General features: G+C 36.6%; 2 protein-coding genes across 6 annotated transcripts; both read right to left on the reverse strand.

The window, feature by feature from the left end:
* Positions 1-712: 712 nt before the first annotated feature.
* On the reverse strand, positions 713-11974 carry LOC117971189 (macrophage mannose receptor 1-like). 2 transcript variants are annotated; one of them, XM_059009386.1, is made up of 9 exons: positions 11926-11974; positions 9727-9778; positions 7849-8214; positions 6763-7128; positions 5667-5777; positions 5220-5330; positions 3823-3900; positions 3361-3738; positions 713-2517 (listed from the first exon to the last, which is right to left on the reverse strand). In XM_059009386.1, the coding sequence occupies exons 2-9, from the start codon at positions 9755-9757 to the stop codon at positions 2510-2512; spliced, it is 1449 nt and encodes a 482-aa protein (XP_058865369.1). In that variant the 5' UTR covers positions 9758-9778; positions 11926-11974; the 3' UTR covers positions 713-2509. The 2 variants fall into 2 exon arrangements, with proteins under 2 accessions (XP_058865369.1, XP_058865370.1); XM_059009387.1 differs by lacking the exon at positions 6763-7128.
* Positions 11975-17390: 5416 nt separating this feature from the next.
* Positions 17391-24519, reverse strand: LOC131707145 (uncharacterized). 4 transcript variants are annotated; one of them, XM_059009385.1, is made up of 8 exons: positions 24381-24519; positions 23119-23442; positions 21928-22302; positions 21152-21269; positions 20542-20570; positions 19807-19922; positions 19382-19433; positions 17391-18636 (listed from the first exon to the last, which is right to left on the reverse strand). In XM_059009385.1, the coding sequence occupies exons 1-8, from the start codon at positions 24436-24438 to the stop codon at positions 18629-18631; spliced, it is 1080 nt and encodes a 359-aa protein (XP_058865368.1). In that variant the 5' UTR covers positions 24439-24519; the 3' UTR covers positions 17391-18628. The 4 variants fall into 4 exon arrangements, with proteins under 4 accessions (XP_058865368.1, XP_058865365.1, XP_058865367.1 ...); XM_059009382.1 differs by having other exon boundaries at positions 17397-18636; positions 19362-19433; XM_059009384.1 differs by having other exon boundaries at positions 17399-18636; positions 19362-19433; positions 19807-19889.
* Positions 24520-25609: the final 1090 nt, after the last annotated feature.

The following is a 25609-nucleotide window of genomic DNA, read 5'->3' on the forward strand; positions in this document are numbered from 1 at the left end:
TTCATGACATGATTTATAACCTTGGTGTAATTCAGGAGGCGTGGCGATGGCTCCCTATTTAAATCCCAGGGTAAGCCTCCTGTATTGTTTGCTACAGTGGTGCTCCTCATTGGAAGGGGGTGAATCATACCTGCTAAACTCTCTCTCACATTTTTTTTTTTCCACATAACAGACATTTGCCCCGCCTGTTGAAACGCAATGTATCAAGGATGGAGATAATGGATGTCATGCAGACATTGGCTGACTGTCTTAAAGCTGCAGTACTGTCTCCAAAATTAAATGCATGATTTGAATACACATGCACAATAAGTCCCTGCTTTTCATTTATATTTAATAGATCAACCATTCACAGGTGTTCTTAATATTGAATATATTTGGAATATGTTCTATCAGATCAAGAACATTTCATATTGGAAAACAGTCAAGTTGGAATCAGTCATGATCTGCCATGACAAGATGTGATATATCTAAAAAAAGGGGCCAAATGTAGCAACAGGAAACAATTGTAATATTTTTTTTCAGGATAGTTATTATTATTATTATTATTATTATTATTATTATTATTATTATTATTATTATTATTATTATTATGTGCCCTACACCTTTTGATTTATAACTAGTTTTTAATGTTTGTGGTCAGATAATAATAATAATAATAATGTGTGAGTTCCATGTTATAATATGATACAAAGACAGTACGAGACAGACACCATTCTATTGATGCTCAGAAGCTCCTTTATTGAAAACCAAGACAACGGAAATGGGAATTTAATTTCATCTATACAGTCCTAAGAAAAAAATATAATAAATTTACCCTGCACCCACACCACACATATTCTCAAAGTGTTTACTTCAGTCTATATATTTTAAGGAAGATGTGTTAAACTATATGTCATTTATGGTTAAATAGCTACATTGTTCCATAGTTTAGCTTTGTGCACCCTGCTCTGTTGACTTGCCAGTTTGTTTGCATCACTTCAGGTAGGGTTTGATACAGACATTCTGACTGCACTGAAGCAGTTTCAAGTTGTGTGTTTCTTATTTTGTCACATGAACACGATGAATCAGTGCACGCACGTAGAGAGGGTCCTCATAATCGCATGATAATTGAGCCCTACCTGAAAGATTCAAGATATTTGTATGCAATTGATTTTCTCGTATTATAGCCAGATGCAATCCAAAAGTCTATAAGAGGCTAGAAATGTAAGTTTGGTGAAGATTGGTGCACCACGGCAGATAGACGGACAGTCAGTGCGTAAGAGGACCCAACAATTAGGAGTGACTAACTGCTGTAAAAGAATGAAGTAAACAGCTCTATATAACCTCCAGAGCTCAGGGGCACCAAACACAACTCAGACAGTTTAAATATCCACACTTTTATATCTAATATGATGAGTCGGTTGTGTAAAAAACAGCTACAGTCAGGAAACTCATGCAATAGATTATTTATTAAAGCTCAGACTAGACAACACTACTACATTATACATATTGTTACACTACCTTTGGCCTCGCCTTTTGAGGAACCCCTGCCCATAAATGATCTCACAGATAAGTGGAGAGGTTGACCGCAGGGAAGCCATGGGCAGGGGGGCAGGATAGCTGCCCTCCCCCGTTAGACGAAGCCAAAAAGCAGGTGGAGGCTGAGGAGGAAGAGGCGAACTCTAGTGCACAGCAGTGATGTAATAGATTGAGGTAAGATAGAAATCCTTTCCTTTTCGATCACTGGATGTATTGTTTATTGAACGACAAATAAGATACTAGCTATTTGATTGACGATTTTGATCTGGTATTGGAAGCACCTAAAATATGCATGATGTTTACGTGATCTAAGGGTTAAAATGAGTTCCCTGCTAGAACCACCACTTTGCTTAATTAAATGCTTCCTTTAAAATCAGGCTTCATCAGTTTCAAAAAAGTTTCGCAACTCATAAATAAACAAGATGTTATCTACAACACAATCACTAATTTGCCTATTTTGACAATTTCCCAAGATGGTCAGTTACTGTGGTTTGATTTCATAAGCACAACAAATCTACTAGAAGCAATGGTGTGTTCTAATAAATGTGCACAGTACTGTAGTTTAGATGGCAAGATTCAGGGCTGTCAGTATTAGCAATGGGCATACAGACACACAACAGATACAGTTCTGTAGTAACACCCCTTCATGCTGAAGGTTGGCTACAATTAAAACATCTGCATTTTCCTGAACTGAATCATACAAGACATTTAAAATGGGAAACCAAGAGACGGTATATATTACAATAATAATAATAATAATAATAATAATAATAATAATAATAATAATAATAATAATACTACTACTACTACTACTAATAATAATAATAATAATAATAATAATAATAATAAGACCTAAATATGAGTTTAGGTGGTTTTACATTTCAGGAGAGCATCAATTCTAAAATAAATTCCCAAATATTATGTTAATATCATCCAGTCGGACTCTCTCCGTTGGAAGACTCTTCAACTTGGAGAGCAGCCGCCTCATCAGTTAGAGCTCTGAAAGTGAACAGAAGACAGTTTCCCTTTAGGATCCACTCATTGAATTGCTCCTCACCTTTGTGCATTCATTATGGGTGACTCTTAGTGCAAGGACTCGAAATACTGCTTCTGTTTTATTTTATGATGAGTCTGTATTAAGGTGCTTCCATCTGAGTTCAGGAGCCGCTCTGCAGTTCTAGTTTCCTGCCATAGATATATCTATCTATCTATCTATATATGTAACACAGGCTGGATCAGATAAAGAGAAAAGATCTAGCTGATCTACTGTAGCCTTGGTTACATGTGCCTATGGCAGTTGACAAAGTAAAGAGAATATAAGACTGTGTTAATTTAAAAAAAGCAAAAGGAATTTTAAACTTACAATAATGAAAGTAGTTAAATAACTTGTTCATTCTAGAAATTGCGCAAGAGGGTTTGGTGGCATCACAACATGATCATTGTCACAAAGAGTAACTGGAATTGACCATATTGTGTACTAAAGACACTAAACCCCAGCAGGTGTCTTTGTGTTCAAACAAAGAATCCCTTTTGGCTTCTTAAAATTCAGGTTTTCTTTTTTTTCTAAATCAATTAATAAAATCAACATTTCTATGAAGAACAATTTTTCCACCTTTGTTTCTGACATTTATCAAACATTTAAAATCCAAAATACTATTTGCAAATAAAGTCATTTGCCTGACCATAATTTTCCTTGAATACTGGGTATAGTTGTATTGGGTTGTCACACTAGCATTGCCCTGTGTACAGTAAAGTAAGAATCTATATAATGTATATAAAAACAATTCTGCATTGAAACATAAAGAACTGACTTCATATTTGTTGAAGAGTGGATAGATTTACCTTTGAAACAGATAAAGGGGAGCTTTTCATAGCAGCACAGATCATTCCACTCAGCCCCCCCATCCTCCCTCAGCACCATCTCCCCACAGTGCTCATAGTAAGGATTGTTGGGCTCCCCAGGGGCCCAGTTAGTGTAGTTTAGGGGGGCCCTCTTATCGTTACCAGCAACCCAGTACCATTTATCATACACAACGGTCCTGTGCAGGCCGGTCCAGAATCGCGACGCAGTGCTGTTCCTGACGAGCTCCGACACTCTGTTCTGTACAGCCAGGCTTGTGAGGCTCACTAGGTCAGTGTAGTGATCCCTGCAGTACTGCCAAGCCTCCGGCCAGACCATACTGTCAGAGATCAGGTGGAGCTCCTCAGGAACTGAAATATCTGTTAAAAATACACATAGTTATGTTTACTATAATGCAAAGTCCATTTGAAGTGATGTTAAGAGTTTAAGTTCTTCATACTAACTTTCTGTTGGTGTCTGAGATGATGTGTGTTCTATTGTCACGGAAACGTCGGCACTCTGATTGGTGGTTTGAACAGCATCTAGAAAGAAAGAAAGAAAGAAAGAAAGAAAGAAAGAAAGAAAGAAAGAAAGAAAGATAAAGAATTAGCCAGGGGGCAAAAATAGAAACACCTGAAACAACACTGTTAATAATGCCTAGTTTCCATGAGCACAGATTGACCGCCAATCCGAGCTGAACCGGGTTCTCCCCCATTCCTCCTGAAGCCCCATTGATAGTCTACCCGAGTCGAGTGAAAGAACTCTGTGTCCAGGCAATGCAAGTTTTCCTCGAATGCTGGCGGTTCTTTCCCAGCAAGCCTTGCAGCTAAGGTCACATTCATTTGTTTACAAAACCAAATGGATGGACGCTATTGCTTTCCTTCCGGCAATCCTAACAATTCATTAGAGCTTTTTGCTACTAAAAATATATATATATATATATATATATATATATATATATATATATATATATATATATATATATTAAAGCACAGAGAAACCTGCTCACCCCAGATGTGGATGAAATGTTTAAACTGTTTGTTTAATTCAGGCACTTAGACGGATAAATGGCCCCTTTCATAAATAATAATAATAACTAGAATGGAAGTTTCTGGAGAAACTTCGTCTGCGTTGTAAAACACGACAGGCCATGGTCATTTGTGGATATGGCATACTTGGTTTTCTAGACAGGTTCTATAGTTAACATGACTATCTGCAGTGTTTAAGGAGCATTATACTGTCAAATCTGCAGTTAGAAGATTTGGCCACCAGAGGGCAGACAGAGAAAGTTGGAATGTGGCATTTTTCTGGGCACTGCGCCCACATTTCAAATCTGATCACTACAAAAATTAATACCAACCAAATTCAAACATTTTGGAAGAGCTGAGCGAAAGAATCGAGTTGATTGGTTGAAAACTGTAGGAGTAGGAGCTGTCCAGTTTTTAGCTGTCATTCTTGAAACAGATAAATGTCCATATCTAGCTCTGGGAAGGTCAAAGGTCAACGAATCCCACGTTGACTTTTAGAGAACCAATGCATTTCTATACATGTTCAATTGAAACTATGACCCTGTCTTGCTTCTAAAAGGAGTTATAAGCCATTTAATTTTTGGGGGTCATGACCTGTTACCCCCAAATCCACCAGTCCGATCGGCACCAAAAGTAATAGCAACTCAAGTGAGATAGAGTGCAGTAGTTGTGCAAAGTTTTAAGTTGATCAGTTCAAAGCTCTAGGAGGAGATGCATGCGGAATTTTGTTGGAAACTGGAATAATAATAATAATAAAGAAACCGAGAGAAAACAATGTCTGCGTTTTACAACGCAGACAATAATAAAAACAGAGGATATTTGTTCATACTAACTCTCTGTTTCTGTTGGTGCCTGATAGAATGGTGTCACTGGAGCCAAGGTGTTGCCTGGTGTCTTTGCAGTACTGGAGCTCTGAGAGGAGGATTCAACAGCAGTGGAGTTGTCTAGAAACAGAGAAATAAAAGGAGTATTCAGTGAAGTATTCACTTCAGTTATCATAAAAAAATGAAACTTGTAGACGCGGGAACCTTGTTGCTCAAGTAATTGCTCAGATGTGGACACAGCAATTGCTCACAACTGAGTTGCGCGATTTCAGGAGCAATTGGGTAGCGCAACTGAACGCTCAGGTGTGAACCTGGCTTTAGACGGATAAATGGCTCCTTTCATAAATAATAATAATAATGATGATGATAATAATAATAATAATAATAATAATAATAATAATAATAATAATAATAATAATAATAATAATAATACAGAGGATATTTGTTCATACTAACTCTCTGTTTCTGTTGATGCCTGAAAGAATGGTGTCACTGGAGCCGAGATGTTGCCTGGTGTCTTTGCAGTACTGGAGCTCTGAGAAGAGGATTCAACAGCAGTGGAGTTGTCTAGAAACAGAGAAATAAAATGAATATTCAGTGAAGTCATTTTGCTAAACAATGGTCTCAATGGTTGCAGGCCAAGGAAAAAGCCACTCTTAGGAAAATGTCACAAGTTCAATCACTTAAAGTTTGCAAAACAGCATTTGAATGATGGATATGAGTTCTGGTGAAAGGTTTTATGGAGTGATGAAACAAAAATCAAGCTATTTGGTCACGCTGATAGTCGTTACATTTGGAGAAAATTCTGATGAAGCATACAAAGAAAAGATCACTCTACCTACTGTCAAGCATGGAGGTGGTAATATCCTTCTATGGGGCTGTTTTTCCTCTAATGGAACAGGAAATTTAGTTCTAATACATGGAAAATGGATTCCACAGCATACCAAAAGATATTGGCTAATCATCTGAAACCCTCCACTACAAAACTTAGTTTAAAGCACAACAGAACATTCCAACACGACAACGATCAAAAGCTCATATCAAAATCTACTTCAGAATGGTTAAAGAAGAATAAAATCAAGGTTCTGTAATGGCCTAGTCAAAGTGCTGATCTAAATCCGATTGAGAATCTTTGGTATGAGTTAAGAAGGCTGTGCACAAGAGAAGTCCTCAGAATTAAAATGACCTGGAACAATTTTGCGTTGAAGAATGGTCAGAAATCACTAAAGAATCATGCCAAAAGATCATTGGCAAATATCCTAATCGTTTAAAAGAGGTTATTATTGCTAAAGGCATTTTCCTTGTCAGGGTATGAATACTATTGAATTAGCATGTTCTGCAAATAAATTGCTGAAATGAATAATTGTAGACTTCTATTTCTTGTAACTTTTTTTCCTCATACACTAAAGCAAAACTTTTGCTGCAAAAGATTGTTCCTATATTTTCCATTGGGGTATGTAAACTTTAGACTACAACAGTATACGAGGTAAAAAGCCTTGCACTCCTTTAATATGTCATTGATGTTGGTAACGTTACAAAAGGTTGACTGTACCTTTATAACAGATAAAGGATTTCTGATTGTCACAATTATTCACGATCCAGTTCTCAAAATCATTTCCATTGGTTTTTAATATAGTGCACAATTCGTTTTTCGGTTCGTCTGATTTCCAATATGTATAGTTGAAAGTTTCCCCATTCTCCCAGAACCAGGAACCGGTGGATGTATTCTTTCTCAGTCCGATCCAGTGGTCCTGCTCAGTGTTTTTGGTTGTCAGCTGTTCGATGTCTAGAAAGACGTCTTTGCTGGTGATGCTCACCAAGTCAGTGTGATATTGTCTGCAGTAGGATAAGGCTGCCTGCTGGTTTAAAGGTGTGTTAACTAAGACATATTCCCTCTGATCACACAGTGCAGATGGTCCTGGAAATAATAAAAATGATAATAATAATAATAATAATAATAATAATAATAATAATAATAATAATAATAAGGCTTAATGTTGTAAAACACAACCCCAGAGCAGACATTTGTTTTTAAATCAACTTATTCTACTTGGCTGAATGCTGCACCCTCTGGATTAGGAACCAGGATGTTGCTGGTTTAATCCCAGCTCAGTCACTAACTGTGTGTGACCCTGAGCAAGTCACTTCACCTCATGTGCTCCGTCTTTCGGATGAGACGTCAAACAAACATTGTCCTATTGTAAGTGACTCTGCAGCAGCAGTTGTGATGCATAGTTCTCCTCCTAGTCTCTGTAAATTGCTTTGGATAAAAGCATCTTCCAAATTACTAATTAACAATAAGGGCTGTCATGCTATTCCTCAAATTTGAAAAAAAAGGTACACTCCGGGGATGCACTGGGAACTTCTACACAGCATCAAAGCCCTTTCTAACATATTTCAATGAACTTCAACACCCCCCTCATTCCCTAAGTCAGTTCATGACCCGGTGCCTCAAGTTTAAATCCCCTCACTCTTCCTTTTGCTCACCAAAACCTTTATATTCAGTATCGCCTTTCAATTGCAGCATGCATTTACAGTGCCCTCTGTTGATTTTAAATCTATTGGCAAACACAGCTGATAGCTGTAAGTTTATTTAGCTGACTTTACAAAATCATTCAATCATTTGTGATGTCCTTACCTGCAACACAAATGAAATTTTTATTATCTGTACAGGTCAAGGTTTTCCACTCTCCAGATGATGTCATGGTGCCACAGTGCTTAGAGTTATCTGGTTGCCCTGATGCCCATTTCTGATAGCTAGGGAGGTCATTTGAGGACCATTTGAAATTGCTTTGGAAGTCTTTTTTCAACCCAATCCACATATCAGAGCCGACACGAGAATAGATGCGAAATACGGCCTCTTGCTCCTCTGCATTCAGAATGCTCACCAGCTCCATGTTCAGACTTTTGCAGTGTTGCAAAGCTGTATACCAGTCCATGTCAACAGTGACAATGTGGTATCTTCTGTTAGGACAGCCAGCGAGACTCCCAAACGAGGCAAAGGCTACAAAAAACACAGTGACAGCCCTTAGATACTTTAAAAGGGGGTGACACATTTAACATTTAGACACTTTGGTTTTGTTTACTGGTAAAAGTTTAGCAATTCCCTATTCTCAAACTCCTAAATTCAATCAGTACATTAAGAATGAATGATAAACACACATCTAAACAAACATTATTATTATTATTATTATTATTATTATTATTATTATTATTATTATTATTATTATTATTATTTCTTAGCAGACACACTTATCCAGGGTGACTTACAATCATAAGCAAATACATTTCAAATATCACAGTACAAGTAATAATACAATTAAGAGCAAGATAAATACAATGACTTTGGTTCAAGCAAGTACAAGTGTGACAAAATACGATTCAATTATACAGCAGATAACAGTGTCAGTGATAGTTACATCAGGATATGATTAAATACAAAATACTACAGATTAAACACTTGGCAGATTACAGTACTCTGAAGTACAGGATTAAATGCAGTAAAATAGGGGGCAGATAAGAGAGCAAGTAAAGCGCATTTAAGGAAGGGTGATAAGTGTCCCAGGAGGAAATAGCAGACAGACAGGTAGAGATACAGGAGGGAATGGTGGAGTCAGAGGTGGGGAAGGAGAGGAAAATCTGAGCATCATCAGCATAGAAATGGTATGAGAAACCATAGGATGTGATGGGGCCCAGGGAGCGGGTGTACAGAGAGAACAGGAGAGGACCCAAGACTGACCCTTGGGGGACTCCTGTTGAGAGAGGGCGAGGTGTGGAGGTTGCTCCACGCCAGGTTACCTGGTAAGTGCGGTTGGAGTGGTAGGAGGAGAACCAGGCCAGAGCAGTGCCAGAGATTCCCAGGTCATCGAGAGATGATAGTAGAATAGAGTGATCAACAGTGTCAAAGGCAGCAGAGAAGTCGAGGAGAATTAGGACAGAGGAGAGAGAGGCAGCTCGGGCAGACTTTAGTGAGTTGGTGACAGACAGGAGGGCGGTTTCAGTGGAGTGAGCAGAGCAGAAGCCAGATTGGAGAGGGTCGAGCAGAGCGTGGTTGGACACATTAGCAATGCATCGTGAAGGGAAGTCTCGCTGATCTGTACTTTTTGTGGGAAATAAAATCTCCTAAACTATTTCCTATACAGCAGATGGAATACATGTGTGTTGCTTAAGCCAAACAGCACTATTATGCCAGTGTAGATCTCAATTGTTGTAATCCTAACTTGTTGCATCTTATTTCATATTGTATTTTAGTATTATAATTTGCATTTACTGTAAACTGCACTGTATTTAAATACTGACCTTGTATTGTAACCCTGTACTGCCCTGTAACACCTGTAAGTCGTCTTGGATAAAGGCGTCTGCCAAATAAATAAGTTTGGATTTACAGAAATTTGAGAAAGTGCACCTAACTCATTACCCAATTAAAAACCACCTTGCAAAAATAGCAAACCTGTTGATAGGTTAAAAAGCCTCTCACACAACAATTGGGAATTTGAACTGACAAAGTATATCTTACCAGCCACAAGGAAGAGAAACAGCCTCCACATCGTTGTTTTTTCAGATTGTTTCTGAAATGGAAGAAGATATGCAGTATAATTAAACAACACTCTTGTTTGTTTTATATGAAATATGTATATTTTTTATACAATATACATACATATTCCCAATGTGCTTGTAACATTGAGATGCTACTGGACTTTATCTAATCTCCATTTGTGACCCCTGGTCCTTGCTTCTTTTTTCAGGTCGAAAAAGTCCCCTGGGTCGACATTGTCTATACCTTTTAGGATTTTGAATGCTTGAATCAGATCGCCTCGTAGTCTTCTTTGTTCAAGACTGAATAGATTCAGTTCTTTAGGTCTGTCTGCATATGACCTATCTTTTAAATTTGGTATAATTCTGGTCGCTCTTCTTTGCACTCTTTCTAGAGCAGCAATATCCTTTTTGTAACGAGGTGACCAGAACTGAACACAATATTCTAGATGAGGTCTCACTAATGCATTGTAAAGTTTTAACATTACCTCCCTTGATTTAAATTCAACACTTTTCATTATATATTCGAGCCTTTTTTTATAGATTCCCCACATTGTCTAGATGAAGACATTTCAGAATCTTTGGAGATTACATCCGATTTTTGTTTATTCCCGCAGAATTATGGATAACACAATACATATGTTGTTTTCTTTCTGGCACTAATGAGCTTCCATAGTTTTCATAAAACAGTGTAAATACATTTTCACAACATTTTTAGGTTCAATCAGTTTTAAACACTAAGTCAACTCTCCAAACACATTGCCATGAAGACATTCAAATCTGCAGGTTTTGTGCCTGCAACAACAACAGGTGTTCATTTGCACAGGAGCCCTTCCAAACAAATCAGCTTAGTCATCCCATTTAAATACACAGAAAGTAAAGTAAAAACAAATGTAAATTTCAGACTCATTTCTGTAAAAATATGACCTTAAGTTATATACTGTATTTTGCTTGTGGGCACAATGCAGTTAAATAAAATGCTCTAGCTCTCTATTCTACTTTCTATCCTTCTTTCTTTCACAAAAGTATTAAACTAACCCTAGGTTTATATTTAAAAGAGCAAAACAACAGAAACGATTTCAACTGTTTACAATTATTTAATGAAAATGCCTCTTATCACAGTTTTTTTTTTTTTAATATTTGGTACTCTTTTTAAAACTGCTATAACGATAGAGGGGCCTTAATTAAAATGTCCTCCTCAGACCAACTAAACATACATCTCTATGTAATGCATTGTGATTAGTAATAACATAATATTCATTATTATTGTGTCCACTTTTTACATTTTAAATATATTTTGAACCCAAACATATGTATATAGGTCATGAATACAGCACATTTATGTATAGCGTCAAATATATATTTTTCTAACCACTTCTTAATCATACAGGTAGCAGTAATATAATATAATATATCATATTCACAGCTCTGTATTTTTAACACATAACACTGGATTCCACAGTATAACAATCCTAGCTAGAGAAACACCGAAATCCCATGTAAAGTATTCATATTATACTAAGAATTATTGTAAGTAACATATCCTTGTTAAAAAAAAAAATTGCATGATATACGTTTTTGTGTTCCGTTACAATCAAAACCAAAATAGAGTTATACTGCCATATATCTCCCTACTGTAATAAAAAAAGAGCTCACATTCAGAACACACCACAGATTATAACAGCCGATAATTTATGAGTTTGACAGAATTAATTACATGTACACATCACCTTAAAATATATATAATCTAAGTATTTAAGTGTGCCTTTTACATTAAACAAAACGTCATCAGCTAATATCCACACGTCCTCTCACTTATAAATGTTTAAGTCGATAAGAATGAGAATGAAACTTTAAACACATTAGACTTCAGCCGATAGCTTTAACATGTAATTGTATAAATCTGACCGAACATAATCCGTCTGAAAATAAGTATTGAAGCATATTATCAATTGTACGCTTAAATATATATATTTCCATTAAAATCAATACAAAAACTATAGGAAATCAATGTATTTTTTTTATATAGCGCCTTTCATGGCAAGGCATCCGAAAGCGCTTAAAAAAATGTAACTATCATATCAAACATTAATTACAACAATTAACAATCGAAGTATAAAAAGTCTATTGTCCATAAGCTTGGAAAAAACAGCAGGTTTTTAATAGATAGTCAGTACTTTACCGTTCAAAGAAGTTTTCTCCTCTCCGGTTTGAAACGCAACACAATAGGGCAGCGTTTGAAGTGATAATATGTGTAGTAGGATGGGGAGGAATAGGAAACTCCCATTGACTTCATGCAGGAACTAATGATAGCCACTCCCAGTGCATAATCACTGCTGTTGAGTTTATTGCATTATAGTTTGATTAATGTTAGATTCTATATCACTGACTGTAATAAATCACTAATGAGTTTATGAAAGTAAAATGTGAAATTGGTTTTAAACCCTAATATAGAAAATTATATTTAAAGGAAGAAATCAGTCCTTATTGAGTAAAATGTTAATATAAATGTGAATCTCTTTTCATTTTCTTCAAACATATGTTGCCATGGAGACGTTCAAATGCATTTAAAGACATAGCAAATAAAACAAAAACAAAAAACCAAACTCTATTTCAGGCTCGTTATTAGTTCTTTAGCAACACACGTGGTAAAATAAATGCCATTTGAGAGTTATTGTGTAATTTGTATGATATGTTACAGAATGCGCTTCTTTCAAAACTTTTTAAAAAAATATCTATTTTTTATTTATTTATTCATTCTTTAGACAGGAATAAACCCATTGAGACCGAGGCCTCATTTACAAGAGTGTCCTGGCAAGATGACCAGAAACAGACAGCAGTCATGTTACATCATTAAAAACAGCAACACTCTAAAAGACAATATCATACATTCAATCTGGGATCAGACACATTTACACTGCGATCATTCTAGAAACCTACTCATTAAAATAAACGTAGACACTGTTCTATGTGTTCCATCTGGTCCATACTATTCCATGCCATAGGGGGCGCTGTAACTAAAAGCTGATTGGCCAGCACAGGACCAATCTAAGGCACTTGATAAATAAGGGTAAGACTACATCGTAAACTGTACTTAGGTATATTTTACCTGTAACATCGAGCCTAGGTAACCTGGCAACAAAAATATTACAGCTTTACATAAAGTACCCAGTGTAATGCAATTTCCTTCTATAAGTCAGCGACATCCAATTTAAAGAAGCAGGTAACTGGCAGTGATGGGTTTGAAGATGGCATTCTAATAGAAATATTGCTGCTTTGCTCATTATGCAAGCCTAGTTTTTTGATTGCTCAACAGAGGCATGTAAAAATAAAGTATCGCCATAATCAAACAAGGGAAAAACAGATCTCTTAATAACACGACGTCTACTTTGAGGTGTAAAGTGTTTTCACTGTTGAAAAAGAAAATCATGTTTTTTGCGCTATTTTCTTTGGCATAGTTGAAATATGCTAATCAAACTTCACCAATGGATCCAACCAGATGCTTATAACTAACTATCTGGCCACATCAAACAGCTCTCCAGTCAGTGATTGAAGGGCTTCACATTTGAAACCTGCTGTACACAGTGAACAGAAACGCAGGATTGGGGAGATTAGTGAATTTTTGTTTAATTAGCTATCAGCTGTTAATTATATCACATTATATTATAATGTGATATAATTGCATTGATGATAACACTTTGATAGTCTGCTTCATTATTATTAATTAATAGACACCCTTATCCAGGGTGACTTACAGTTGTTACAAAGCATCACAGTAGAAATTATCACATTACAAACGATCTCCTTGCAAATTATCACATTATACAATATTAATTATTATTTATTTATTAACATAATTAAACACCACTCTTGTTTGTTTTATTTGAAATATGTATATTTTTTATACAATATACATACATATTCCCAACGTGCTTGTAACATTGAGATGCTACTGGACTGTATTAATAATAATAATAATAATAATAATAATAATAATAATAATAATAATAATAATAATAAGTGTTGACCATGGATGACCAAACACTGTAAGGTGTTAACCACACTACCCAGTAAAATATCATAACATTAGAAGTGGATAACAATATATCAGTCATAAAAAGACATCTTCTTTCTTTAAGAAAGTTTACAAATGAGAGGAGGTCATTCGGCCCATCTTACTGGTTTGGTTGTTAGTAGCTTATTGATCCCAGAATCTCATCAAGCAGCTTCTTGAAGGATCTCATGGTGTCAGCTTCAACAACATTAATGGGGAGTTGGTTCCAGACCCTTACAATTCTTTGTGTAAAAAAAGTGCCTCCTATTTTCTGTTCTGAATGCCCCTTTATCTAATCTCCATTTGTGACCCCTGGTCCTTGCTTCTTTTTTCAGGTCGAAAAAGTCCCCTGGGTCGACATTGTCTATACCTTTTAGGATTTTGAATGCTTGAATCAGATCGCCTCGTAGTCTTCTTTGTTCAAGACTGAATAGATTCAGTTCTTTAGGCCTGTCTGCATATGACCTATCTTTTAAATTTGGTATAATTCTGGTCGCTCTTCTTTGCACTCTTTCTAGAGCAGCAATATCCTTTTTGTAACGAGGTGACCAGAACTGAACACAATATTCTAGATGAGGTCTCACTAATGCATTGTAAAGTTTTAACATTACCTCCCTTGATTTAAATTCAACACTTTTCATTATATATTCGAGCCTTTTTTTTATAGATTCCCCACATTGTCTAGATGAAGACATTTCAGAATCTTTGGAGATTACATCAGATTTTTGTTTATTCCCGCAGAATTATGGATAACACAATACATATGTTGTTTTCTTTCTGGCACTAATGAGCTTCCATAGTTTTCATAAAACAGTGTAAATACATTTTCACAACATGTTTAGGTTCAATCAGTTTTAAACACTAAGTCAACTCTCCAAACACGTTGCCATGGAGAAATTCAAATCTGCAGGTTTTGTGCCTGCAACAACAACAGGTGTTCATTTGCACAGGAGCCCTTCCAAACAAATCAGCTTAGTCATCCCATTTAAATACACAGAAAGTAAAGTAAAAACAAAATGTAAATTACAGACTCATTTCTGTAAAAATATGACCTTAAGTTATATACTGTATTTTGCTTGTGGGCACAATGCAGTTAAATAAAATGCTCTAGCTCTCTATTCTACTTTCTATCCTTCTTTCTTTCACAAAAGTATTAAACTAACCCTAGGTTTATATTTAAAAGAGCAAAACAACAGAAACGATTTCAACTGTTTACAATTATTTAATGAAAATGCCTCTTATCACAGTTTTTTTTTTTTTTAATATTTGGTACTCTTTTTAAAACTGCTATAACGATAGAGGGGCCTTAATTAAAATGTCCTCCTCAGACCAACTAAACATACATCTCTATGTAATGCATTGTGATTAGTAATAACATAATATTCATTATTATTGTGTCCACTTTTTACATTTTAAATATATTTTGAACCCAAACATATGTATATAGGTCATGAATACAGCACATTTATGTATAGCCTCAAATATATATTTTTCTAACCACTTCTTAATCATACAGGTAGCAGTAATATAATATAATATATCATATTCACAGCTCTATATTTTTAACACATAACACTGGATTCCACAGTATAACAATCCTAGCTAGAGAAACACCGAAATCCCATGTAAAGTATTCATATTATACTAAGAATTATTGTAAGTAACATATCCTTGTTAAAAAAATAAATAAATAAAAAATTGCATGATATACGTTTTTGTGTTCCGTTACAATCAAAACCAAAATAGAGTTATACTGCCATATATCTCCCTACTGTAATAAAAAAGAGCTCACATTCAGAACACACCACAGATTATAACAGCCGATAATTTATGAGTTTGACAGAATTAATTACATGTACACCTTAAAATATATATAATCTAAGTATTTAAGTGTGCCTTTTACATTAAACAAAACGTCATCGGCTAATATCCACACGTCCTCTCACTTATAAATGTTTAAGTCGATAATAAATCATATGAGAATGAAACTTTAAACACATTAGACTTCAGCCGATAGCTTTAACATGTAATTGTATAAATTTGACCGAACATAATCCGTCTGAAAATAAGTATTGAAGCATATTATTAATTGTGCGCTTAAATATATATTTCCATTAAAATCAATACAAAAACTATAGGAAATCAATCAATGTATTTTTTTATATAGCGCCTTTCATGGCAAGGCATCCGAAAGCACTTAAAAAAATGTAACTATAATATCAAACATTAATTACAACAATTAACAATCGAAGTATAAAAAGTCTATTTTCCATAAGCTTGGAAAAAACAGCAGGTTTTTAATAGATAGTCAGTACTTTACCGTTCAAAGAAGTTTTCTCCTCTCCGGTTTGAAACGCAACACAATAGGGCAGCGTTTGAAGTGATAATATGTGAAGTAGGATGGGGAGGAATAGGAAACTCCCATTGACTTCATGCAGGAACTAATGATAGCCACGCCCATTGCATAATCACTGCTGTTGAGTTTATTGCATTATAGTGTGATTAATGTTAGATTCTATATCACTGACTGTAATAAATCACTAATGAGTTTATGAAAGTAAAATGTGAAATTGGTTTTAAACCCTAATATAGAATATTATATTTAAAGGAAGAAATCAGTCTTTATTGAGTAAAATGTTAATATAAATGTGAATCTCTTTTCATTTTCTTCAAACATATGTTGCCATGGAGACGTTCAAATGCATTTAAAGACATAGCAAATAAAACAAAAACAAAAAAACAAACTATTTCAGGCTCGTTATTAGTTCTTAGCAACACACGTGGTAAAATAAATGCCATTTGAGAGTTATTGTGTAATTTGTATGATATGTTACAGAATGCGCTTCTTTCAAAACTTTTTAAAAAAAATCTATTTTTTATTTATTTATTCATTCTTTAGATTGGAATAAACCCATTGAGACCGAGGCCTCATTTACAAGAGTGTCCTGGCAAGATGACCAGAAACAGACAGCAGTCATGTTACATCATTAAAAACAGCAACACTCTAAAAGACAATATCATACATTCAATCTGGGATCAGACACATTTACACTGCGATCATTCTAGAAACCTACTCATTAAAATAAACGTAGACACTGTTCTATGTGTTCCATCTGGTCCATACTATTCCATGCCATAGGGGGCGCTGTAACTAAAAGCTGATTGGCCAGCACAGGACCAATCTAAGGCACTTGATAAATAAGGGTAAGACTACATCGTAAACTGTACTTAGGTATATTTTACCTGTAACATCGAGCCTAGGTAACCTGGCAACAAAAATATTACAGCTTTACATAAAGTACCCAGTGTAATGCAATTTCCTTCTATAAGTCAGCGACATCCAATTTAAAGAAGCAGGTAACTGGCAGTGATGGGTTTGAAGATGGCATTCTAATAGAAATATTGCTGCTTTGCTCATTATGCAAGCCTAGTTTTTTGATTGCTCAACAGAGGCATGTAAAAATAAAGTATCGCCATAATCAAACAAGGGAAAAACAGATCTCTTAATAACACGACGTCTACTTTGAGGTGTAAAGTGTTTTCACTGTTGAAAAAGAAAATCATGTTTTTTGCGCTATTTTCTTTGGCATAGTTGAAATATGCTAATCAAACTTCACCAATGGATCCAACCAGATGCTTATAACTAACTATCTGGCCACATCAAACAGATCTCCAGTCAGTGATTGAAGGGCTTCACATTTGAAACCTGCTGTACACAGTGAACGGAAACGCAGGATTGGGGAGATTAGTGAATTTTTGTTTCATTAGCTATCAGCTGTTAATTATATCACATTATATTATAATGTGATATAATTGCATTGATGATAACACTTTGATAGTCTGTTTCATTATTATTAATTAATAGACACCCTTATTATTATTATTAGTTTATTCAGCAGACGCCTTTATCCAAGGCGACTTACAGAGACTCGGGTATGTGAACTATGCATCAGCTGCAGAGTCACTTACAATTACGTCTCACCCGAAAGACGGAGCACAAGGAGGTTAAGTGACTTGCTCAGGGTCACACAATGAGTAAGTGGCTGAGGTGGGATTTGAACCAGGGACCTCCTGGTTGCAAGCTCTTTTCTTTAACCACTGGACCACACAGCCTCCTATCTTATCCAGGGTGACGTACAGTTGTTACAAAGCATCACAGTAGAAATGATCACATTACAAACGATCTCCTTGCAAATTATCACATTATACAATATTATTATTTATTTATTTATTAACAGACGCCCTTATCCAGGGCAACTTACAATTGTTACAAGATATCACATTATTTTTACATACAATTACCCATTTATACAGTTGGGTTTTTACTGGAGCAATCTAGGTAAAGTACCTTGCTCAAGGGTACAGCAGCAGTGTCCCCAACCTGGGATTGAACCCACGACCCTCCGGTCAAGAGTCCAGAGCCCTAACCACTACTCCACACTGCTGCCCTCAATATCACATTACAGAATGTCACATTACAGGTAAGAGCCATTGCAAAGTACAACAAGATCAAATTCAAATAAGAGCAAAATAAAGAATGCAGTAAGTAATTACATTTAAGAGCGAGTTCGACTAAGAGCAGTTAACTTACAGTAAAAAAAATAAAAAAAAATAAAACTTGCTTCTATGAGTAACGTCCAGTAATAGCATGTGGTAAGTATGACAAATGGCAGAGAATGGTACGGTACAGCTAATATCATGCGATGGACAACCCACTTACACCTATGGTGCTCAATCTCCCCAAACAGTAGAATACAGGGTGCAGTCTTCAGAAGCAGGCAGGTGATTTCTGGTTGGTTGGAGATGATCAATAGAGGCATACTGCACCTTACTACCAGCCTGAGAAAAAAAACAAAGCTGCCAGTGAAACAAAGGCCCTCAAATAGGTTTCAGTGGCATATTTTTTTTAAAAAATGGGTCTGTTTTAGCCTTGGAATATATGTACACAACAGCTGTGCAAACTAAAGCAATTTCTTAGTTAGATTATTTATAAAAGCTTAGACTAGACAAAACTACTACATTATACATATTTTGACATTTTTGGCCTTTGGTCTCGCCTTTCAAGGTACCCCTGCCCATAAATTAGCTCACAGATAAGTAGAGAGGCTAACCGCAGGGAAGCCATGGGCAGGGGGGCAGGATAGCTGCCCTCCCCCGTTAGACAAAGTCAAAAACCAGGTGGAGGCTGAGGAGGAAGAGGCAAACTCCAGTGCACAGCAGTGATGTAATAGATTGAGGTAAGATAGAAATCCTTTCTTTTTCGATCATTGGATGTATTGTTTATTGAAGGACAAATAAGATGGTCTAAGGTTAAAGTGAATTCCCTGCTAGAACCACAGCTTTGCTCAAATGCTGTGACTCAACCTTACTGGTCATGTGCCAGACGAAATCCAATCGGAGATCGATTAGGCTGAACTCTGACCTCTGGGATTCAGTAGCTTAGCAACATCAGCTTTTAGTTTCGCTGGGTGAAACCTGTAATCTTCCTGGGTCGTTGGCATTTCAAGTTGGTGGGAAACCAGTTATGCAATTGATCACTCTAAATTTAAAAACAAATAGCTTACTTTAGGTCTTGTCTGCTTACTTCTTAGCTGCGATTGATCGAGGGAGGCGTACTGAATTTCATCCTTCAAGACCTAAATCATCCAACAAGTCAGTACACTGTACTAGGAGAAAAGCACACTAAAAATGAACCTGACAGTAGTTATTATCAATAGGTTTGGCACTTCATGATTGGTTGATGAAAGTTATGAGATTTCAAATCACTAATACATGTTGTTACTAAATGAGGAAGCTAGGCAAAATGCCTGCTTGCTTTAAATAAGTGTGACATTGCCTCCTACAGTTAAAGTTACCAAAACAGTTGTATAATTAAGCAGTGATGTTGTTTAAAGCACTTGTAAATATATGCTGTACTGTACATCATTTGCTAAGCCTGAAACCTAGCTATTTCAATCCAGTTACTCTGGTTAAGAATCAATAAGGTAAAAAAAGGTAAAAAAAAGGTACCTGTGCAGTGTCTGTCGTTGCTTGTGAAGTCTCTCCACAGAGGGTGGTGGAGCAGGTGGAGTGTGTAGCTGATTTAGAGGGGTCTACTGACAGGGTGGAAGAGCCACAACATGAATCTGACCAATAGAGAAGAGGGGCGGGCATAGAGAAAGACAGAGGCAGATAGGGATACTGTCAGGCAAGCAGGGAGGCAGGAAGACAGACAAGCAGGCATTGTCAGACAGGCAGAGAGGTGAGGAGATCCTTTTACAAGCTTACCACCATTTTAGTGCATTCTTTCTGAATGCTTAGCCACACAGTAGTGCTTTACCACACCTTTTGAAAACATTTGAAAGGGACAAGGAGGCAGGCAGTTTCAGGATACAGGCAACTGAAACAGCCTCCTAGGTAGGTGACTGACTGGACTACCCAAAGAAGCTCACCTCCTTTTACATCTGCCCTTGATTCTGGCCTCATTCTCAGCTATTGAACCAGAGCTCATAGAGTTGAGATTAGGGAACAGAACTCCTATCCATTATTTATTAGCAATGCAAAGTGCAGTTTCATGCAAGCAAGGAGTGGAGGGTTTGCTTCAGAAAGTAATCTACTCAGGTGTCTCACCTTTCGAAGCAGGCAGACAGACAGACAGACAGACAGACAGACAGACAGACAGACAGTTAGTTCAGTATCTGGGCATACAGACAGGCAAGCAATCGCACATGTTCTAAAGGTAGACATGCAGCTAAATAGACTTACCAACAGTTACATTTTCCCTTTGCTTCATCCTGAAAGTAATACAAATGAATAAGAAGTTGGCAAATATGTTATTAGTTAACCTTCAGGTGTACTCTTTAGCTTTTAGTTCAAGCTCCTTCACTATAACAATACATATGGTGGCACTAGAACAGAGGTATTATTGCTGGGCTAAACAATTAAATATTTAAACAAACTCTGAATATTTGAACAAACTCTGAGGCACTGGATAGCTCCAGGATTATCATGAAACATCGGTGTAGCATCTGAGGCTGTCTCTCCAGGGGTAATCTGATCAATTGTCTCTCTCTCTGTTATACTAGTGGCACGTATTGTATCGGAACAATAACGTTCAACGCAGAATATAATGCGGGCAACTAATACATGGTAAACATTGTTCACATTTGAAACATGGTCTGGTCTCGTCCTGATGGTGTAACAAAGCAGTTAATTCCAGGTTTACCTTCATTCATCAACCTTGAATTCTGCTGCTGAGGTATGGCAGGTGAAAACAAGCAATTTGATCTTAAGTTGGTTAAAGTGAGGAGGCATTTCGAGTTAAGGAGAAATCAATATGCACAGTAGGTGTTTCCGTTATTATAACACAGCGTACCTGAGTGATTTCTTTCTTCTGCAGAGCCATACTCCAGGAGTCAACAGCACTGTAATAGCGATTAATGGCACAATAACAACCACTGGCACCAAGGAACCATTCCAACCACCAGCTTCTCCTGCATGATGAAGTTAATATCAATCAGAATGCATCATTACAAGTGTATCTTCAGCAAGAGCAGTTCCACAAACGAGGCGACCTCACAGTCAACATAAAAGCATCCTAATAATACCTATGGGATGTCATTTTGAGGGCAATCGTAGTTTTAGAAAATATGGCTTGTTTATGGAAGACGTCAATGGCTTGACACACACAAAACTGAATGCAAATAGATGATGATTGACATGCATCCAGGGAGAGATGGAAATTTATTTGAATATATGAATATTGAAATAAATGTGTTATGTGCTTGTAACGCAGTTCGTGGCTACACTGCCTCCTGGCTGGGATTAACATCAAACCAGCCTGCCCAGCGTGACACACCACTCAGAGCTTCACAACTCAATGTGCGTTGTCTCTCTCAACTTAAATTAAAACAGTACTGCCCCTTTATAACGCAATAGTCAGGAACTGTTCAAATCTGTGCCAACCAGTGCACATTCTTTGTTCATTTGCCCTTAAAACCGAGGTCCTATTGTAAGTGACTCTGCAGCAGCATAGACCCCCTGGTCTCTGTAAGTCACTTTGGATAAAAGAGTCTGTTAAATAATAATTTATTTCTAAGTAAATATCATGGAGGATATTGTTGATTAATATGGGAGAAGTACCTCACTCACCTTGTGCTGGTTTGTCTGAAGCAGCTTTCTCTGTTGTCGAGGGGATGCAGGTAGCCTGTGATGTGATCTGTTGCCCCTTGTGCCTTTGCCCAGCCTGTGATCCCAAGTCTAGACAGTATTCTGAGTGTTGAGAGGGGTCTTTCACAGACTGGCAGCTCCATTTCCCTTCATGGATGTCTCTTACCTGCGATATAGTCAGCGTTCTTTTCCCTTCAATAACTTCTGGAGTGTAAGAGATGGGTTTTCCATTGAAGTTCCAGGCAAATGTATTATTTTTAGTTAGTGGATCACTGGTACAGGAGGAGCAATACAGAGTAACATGGCCTCCCAGCCTAGGCAATTTCGAACTGGTGATTTTAATGTTTTTATAGCAACCTGCAAAGAATGAAATAATTATTTAGGAAATATTTTTTAATGCTTGTTTAATTAATATTTTGTGCCTGTTTACTTTAACAACAGCATTCAACTGAACAAAGCATTAATTGAATACACATATGAAGCAGTTTTTTTGCATTAAGCAATAGTCCTGTGGATGAAGGCTTTACTACCACAGCTACCACACGACACAGCCTTCATCAAGAGGGCACTATCGCTATCAGCATTATAGGTAACACTTTATAGTAAGGTGCTGCTTATTAATGTTTTATAAATGTTTTATAAATATATAATATATACTTAATAACTATGTTACAGAGTGTTAATAAAGCATTATATATGGTTTATAACCATGCAATAGCCATAGATGGAATTACAGTTTTTTAAAGGGGACAGTTTTTAGCTACCTATTGTACATTGGGACGTTTAAACGTAATTCATATTACATGGTTATAAACCATCTATAATGCTTTATTAACACTCTATAACACAGTTATTAAGCATCTATTATATATTTATATAACATTAATAAGCAGCACCTTAATATACAGTATTACCAAATTATTAGTGTTTTTTTTTTACATTATTTTCTTTAAAACAACACTTTACAACGAACGTGTAATGATTTGTCAGGTACCCGTCTGCTGAGAAATATTTAAGGAAAATAGACCTGACATTTTTTATAAATGATCACATACTAATGAAAGAAAAAAATTAAACAAATAACGTTTAAGTTGTCAGAGTTGTCGATTTTTTTGTTATTTCAAAGAGTACCACTATATAAAATAACATCCAAGTGTATATAAGATGATTTACCTGCTTTCACCTGAAGATCATAGGTCTCCCTTCCTCCATTTCGATCGCAGCAGGTGAAGCGCCCTGAATCACTTGCCACCACATCTTTAAGCACCAGAGAGTTCGTCCCTGTCTTGAGATCACTGATCACTTCCAATCGGTTCTTAAAGACCTCGACTTCCATTTTATGAACTCCAGTCTGACCGACACTGTAGATTACTTTCAGTGATCCTTGAAATCCGGCACATTTGTGGTATTTTGGAATCCAGAGCCAATTCACAGATGGTCCTGTGGCAGTACATTGCAAGGAAATGGCTGTTCCTGGTAAACTTGATATCTGATTAACTATTGAAAGAGAGAGAAAATATGGCAAGCAGTTTTAACTTTCAGTCCACAGTTATAATTGTCAGGTATGCTGAAGTATATGTGTACATCGAAAAATCAATGACAACCGTTTTGGTCTAGAAATCTTTTTCAATGTCTTCGAAGACATAGTCTAAATTCAGCACTAATTTAACAGTTATGGGAGGGGTGACATCTAAAATTCGGATTGAATAAGAATATGAACAAAACATACATTACCCTCTAAAAGTATTGCAGCAGAAGAATAAGGGTGGGGCATTTGTGGCCAATTTTTAGCTACTCAGATCTGCTTGCTTAATATCTTTAGTATCCCTGAATAAATACCTGACCTCAAAATATGAAAAAGCTTTAACCCCGTAGGCCCATTTCTTTACTCACCTATGATATGATACTTAGCCACCCCTCTATATTATTTAAATCCAGCCTCACAAGCCAGAATTTGTCATATGTAGTGCGTTATGTGTTGCCAGACAGGGAAGGGAATGGACAGAGTGATCTTTAGCAGAAATATTTTGGGTCTTTGATGCTGCCAGTGTCTTTCTCCATTGAAGACATTTTAAAGAAATCGTGCAGCTGTATGCAGCGTGTCCAATCATTTACAGGAAGCAACTTGAACCAACTGCCAGGTTCCTTAATGCAGGTAGCAGGCAAACATATTTGTGAAGAAAATACAGCCTTATTAGTCACGCTGTCGTTGGTACAACACTCTGGTCTAGTGAGAAGGGAACACTGGTTTGCATGATGCTTTAACACATTAAGACTCCAGAACAGTGCTTTTGAGGAAAAGCAGAATTCACTTTATTTTTTCATCCCAGTAAACACTGAAAAGCAAAAAACCCAAATTATGTAGAATTTTCCTTTCTACCTTTTGAAATATATTTAAAAAGATATCTGCATAAGGACAGACAGATCTCACTTACCTGTGGTGCTGCTCATTACAGCACCCAGTAGTACATTTAGAGCCAGCAGGGTCCTCATGTCCACAGCTGTCACTCGGAAAACTTCTTAAAACAGACTGAGCTCTGACACTGAAAAGTGGCAAACTAATATGGAAGTCTAACCACATCCTGAGTCATAGATAAATAAGGGAAGTAGGGACGATGCCTCAAAGACACAACTGCATTGTGAAAGGTCATTTATTACCAACTATACTGTACACAAATATAACAGTACCCATTCAGTGACAATGTATGGTTGTTTGTTTGGGCTATTTTTAGGGTTAGGGTATATATATAGGGTTATATTAGTCCAAAATAAAAATTAATTTATATTTAGTAAAGAAACTTCTTAATCCTTCTGATGAGACGTAAAACCAAGGTCCTATTTTAAGTGACTCTGCAGCAGTTGCTGATGCATAGTTCACCCCCTAGTCTTTGTAAGTCGCTTTGGATAAAAGCATCTGTTAAATGACTAATTAATAATAATAATCATCATAATACATAATCATACTCATAATCATCATCATTAGTACTCAAACGTTCACCTCTGTTAATATTTGGTAGGACCTCTTGGATTTGTGGATCACTTTGTGTATCATTTGGTGGCTATCTTGTTTTCACCTTCACCTCTTCAACTCCATCTTACAAAACTGGACTTCAAATTGGGTAGTCATTGGACCAACTTGATGTTTCAACTCCCAGTGTTAAAACATGTCAGAGTGCCACACGATATCTGGTAACATGCTGGTATAAAGAGAGCTCTCAGTTTGCATGCTTTTATATCAGCTAGTCTGCAGTCCTTTGGTCATTTCACCTGAGTATGATTCTCTCCACAGCTTCTTTTTAAACATCTGCTTTCCATAATGACTGACGTGTTTTAAAGCCAGTAACATGCTTTGACTGAGAAGACACTGATCAAAATCTAAGTGAGAGCTTTGTTACCCAGCATGCCAACAGATATAATTGAAAAGAAGATCCATGTCTTCTATATTATAAAGCTGAGGGAACACAAAGCCACTATATCAGGAACAGTGGCTTCAAACCTGGTTCCAGGAGACCGGGAGACCTAGTTTGAGGCAACTTTGCCGTATCAAACTCCACGTCTCCCCTGCTGTGCCATGCAGTGTTCTGAAACCTAGTCTCCTGAACCCAAGTTCCAAGCCACAAAGTGGATTTTTGTTCCCACTGGTTAACTTGTGCTTATTTCAAAA

This window comes from Acipenser ruthenus, chromosome 38 (genome assembly GCF_902713425.1).
Source record: "Acipenser ruthenus chromosome 38, fAciRut3.2 maternal haplotype, whole genome shotgun sequence".
NCBI classification, from domain to species: domain Eukaryota; kingdom Metazoa; phylum Chordata; class Actinopteri; order Acipenseriformes; family Acipenseridae; genus Acipenser; species Acipenser ruthenus.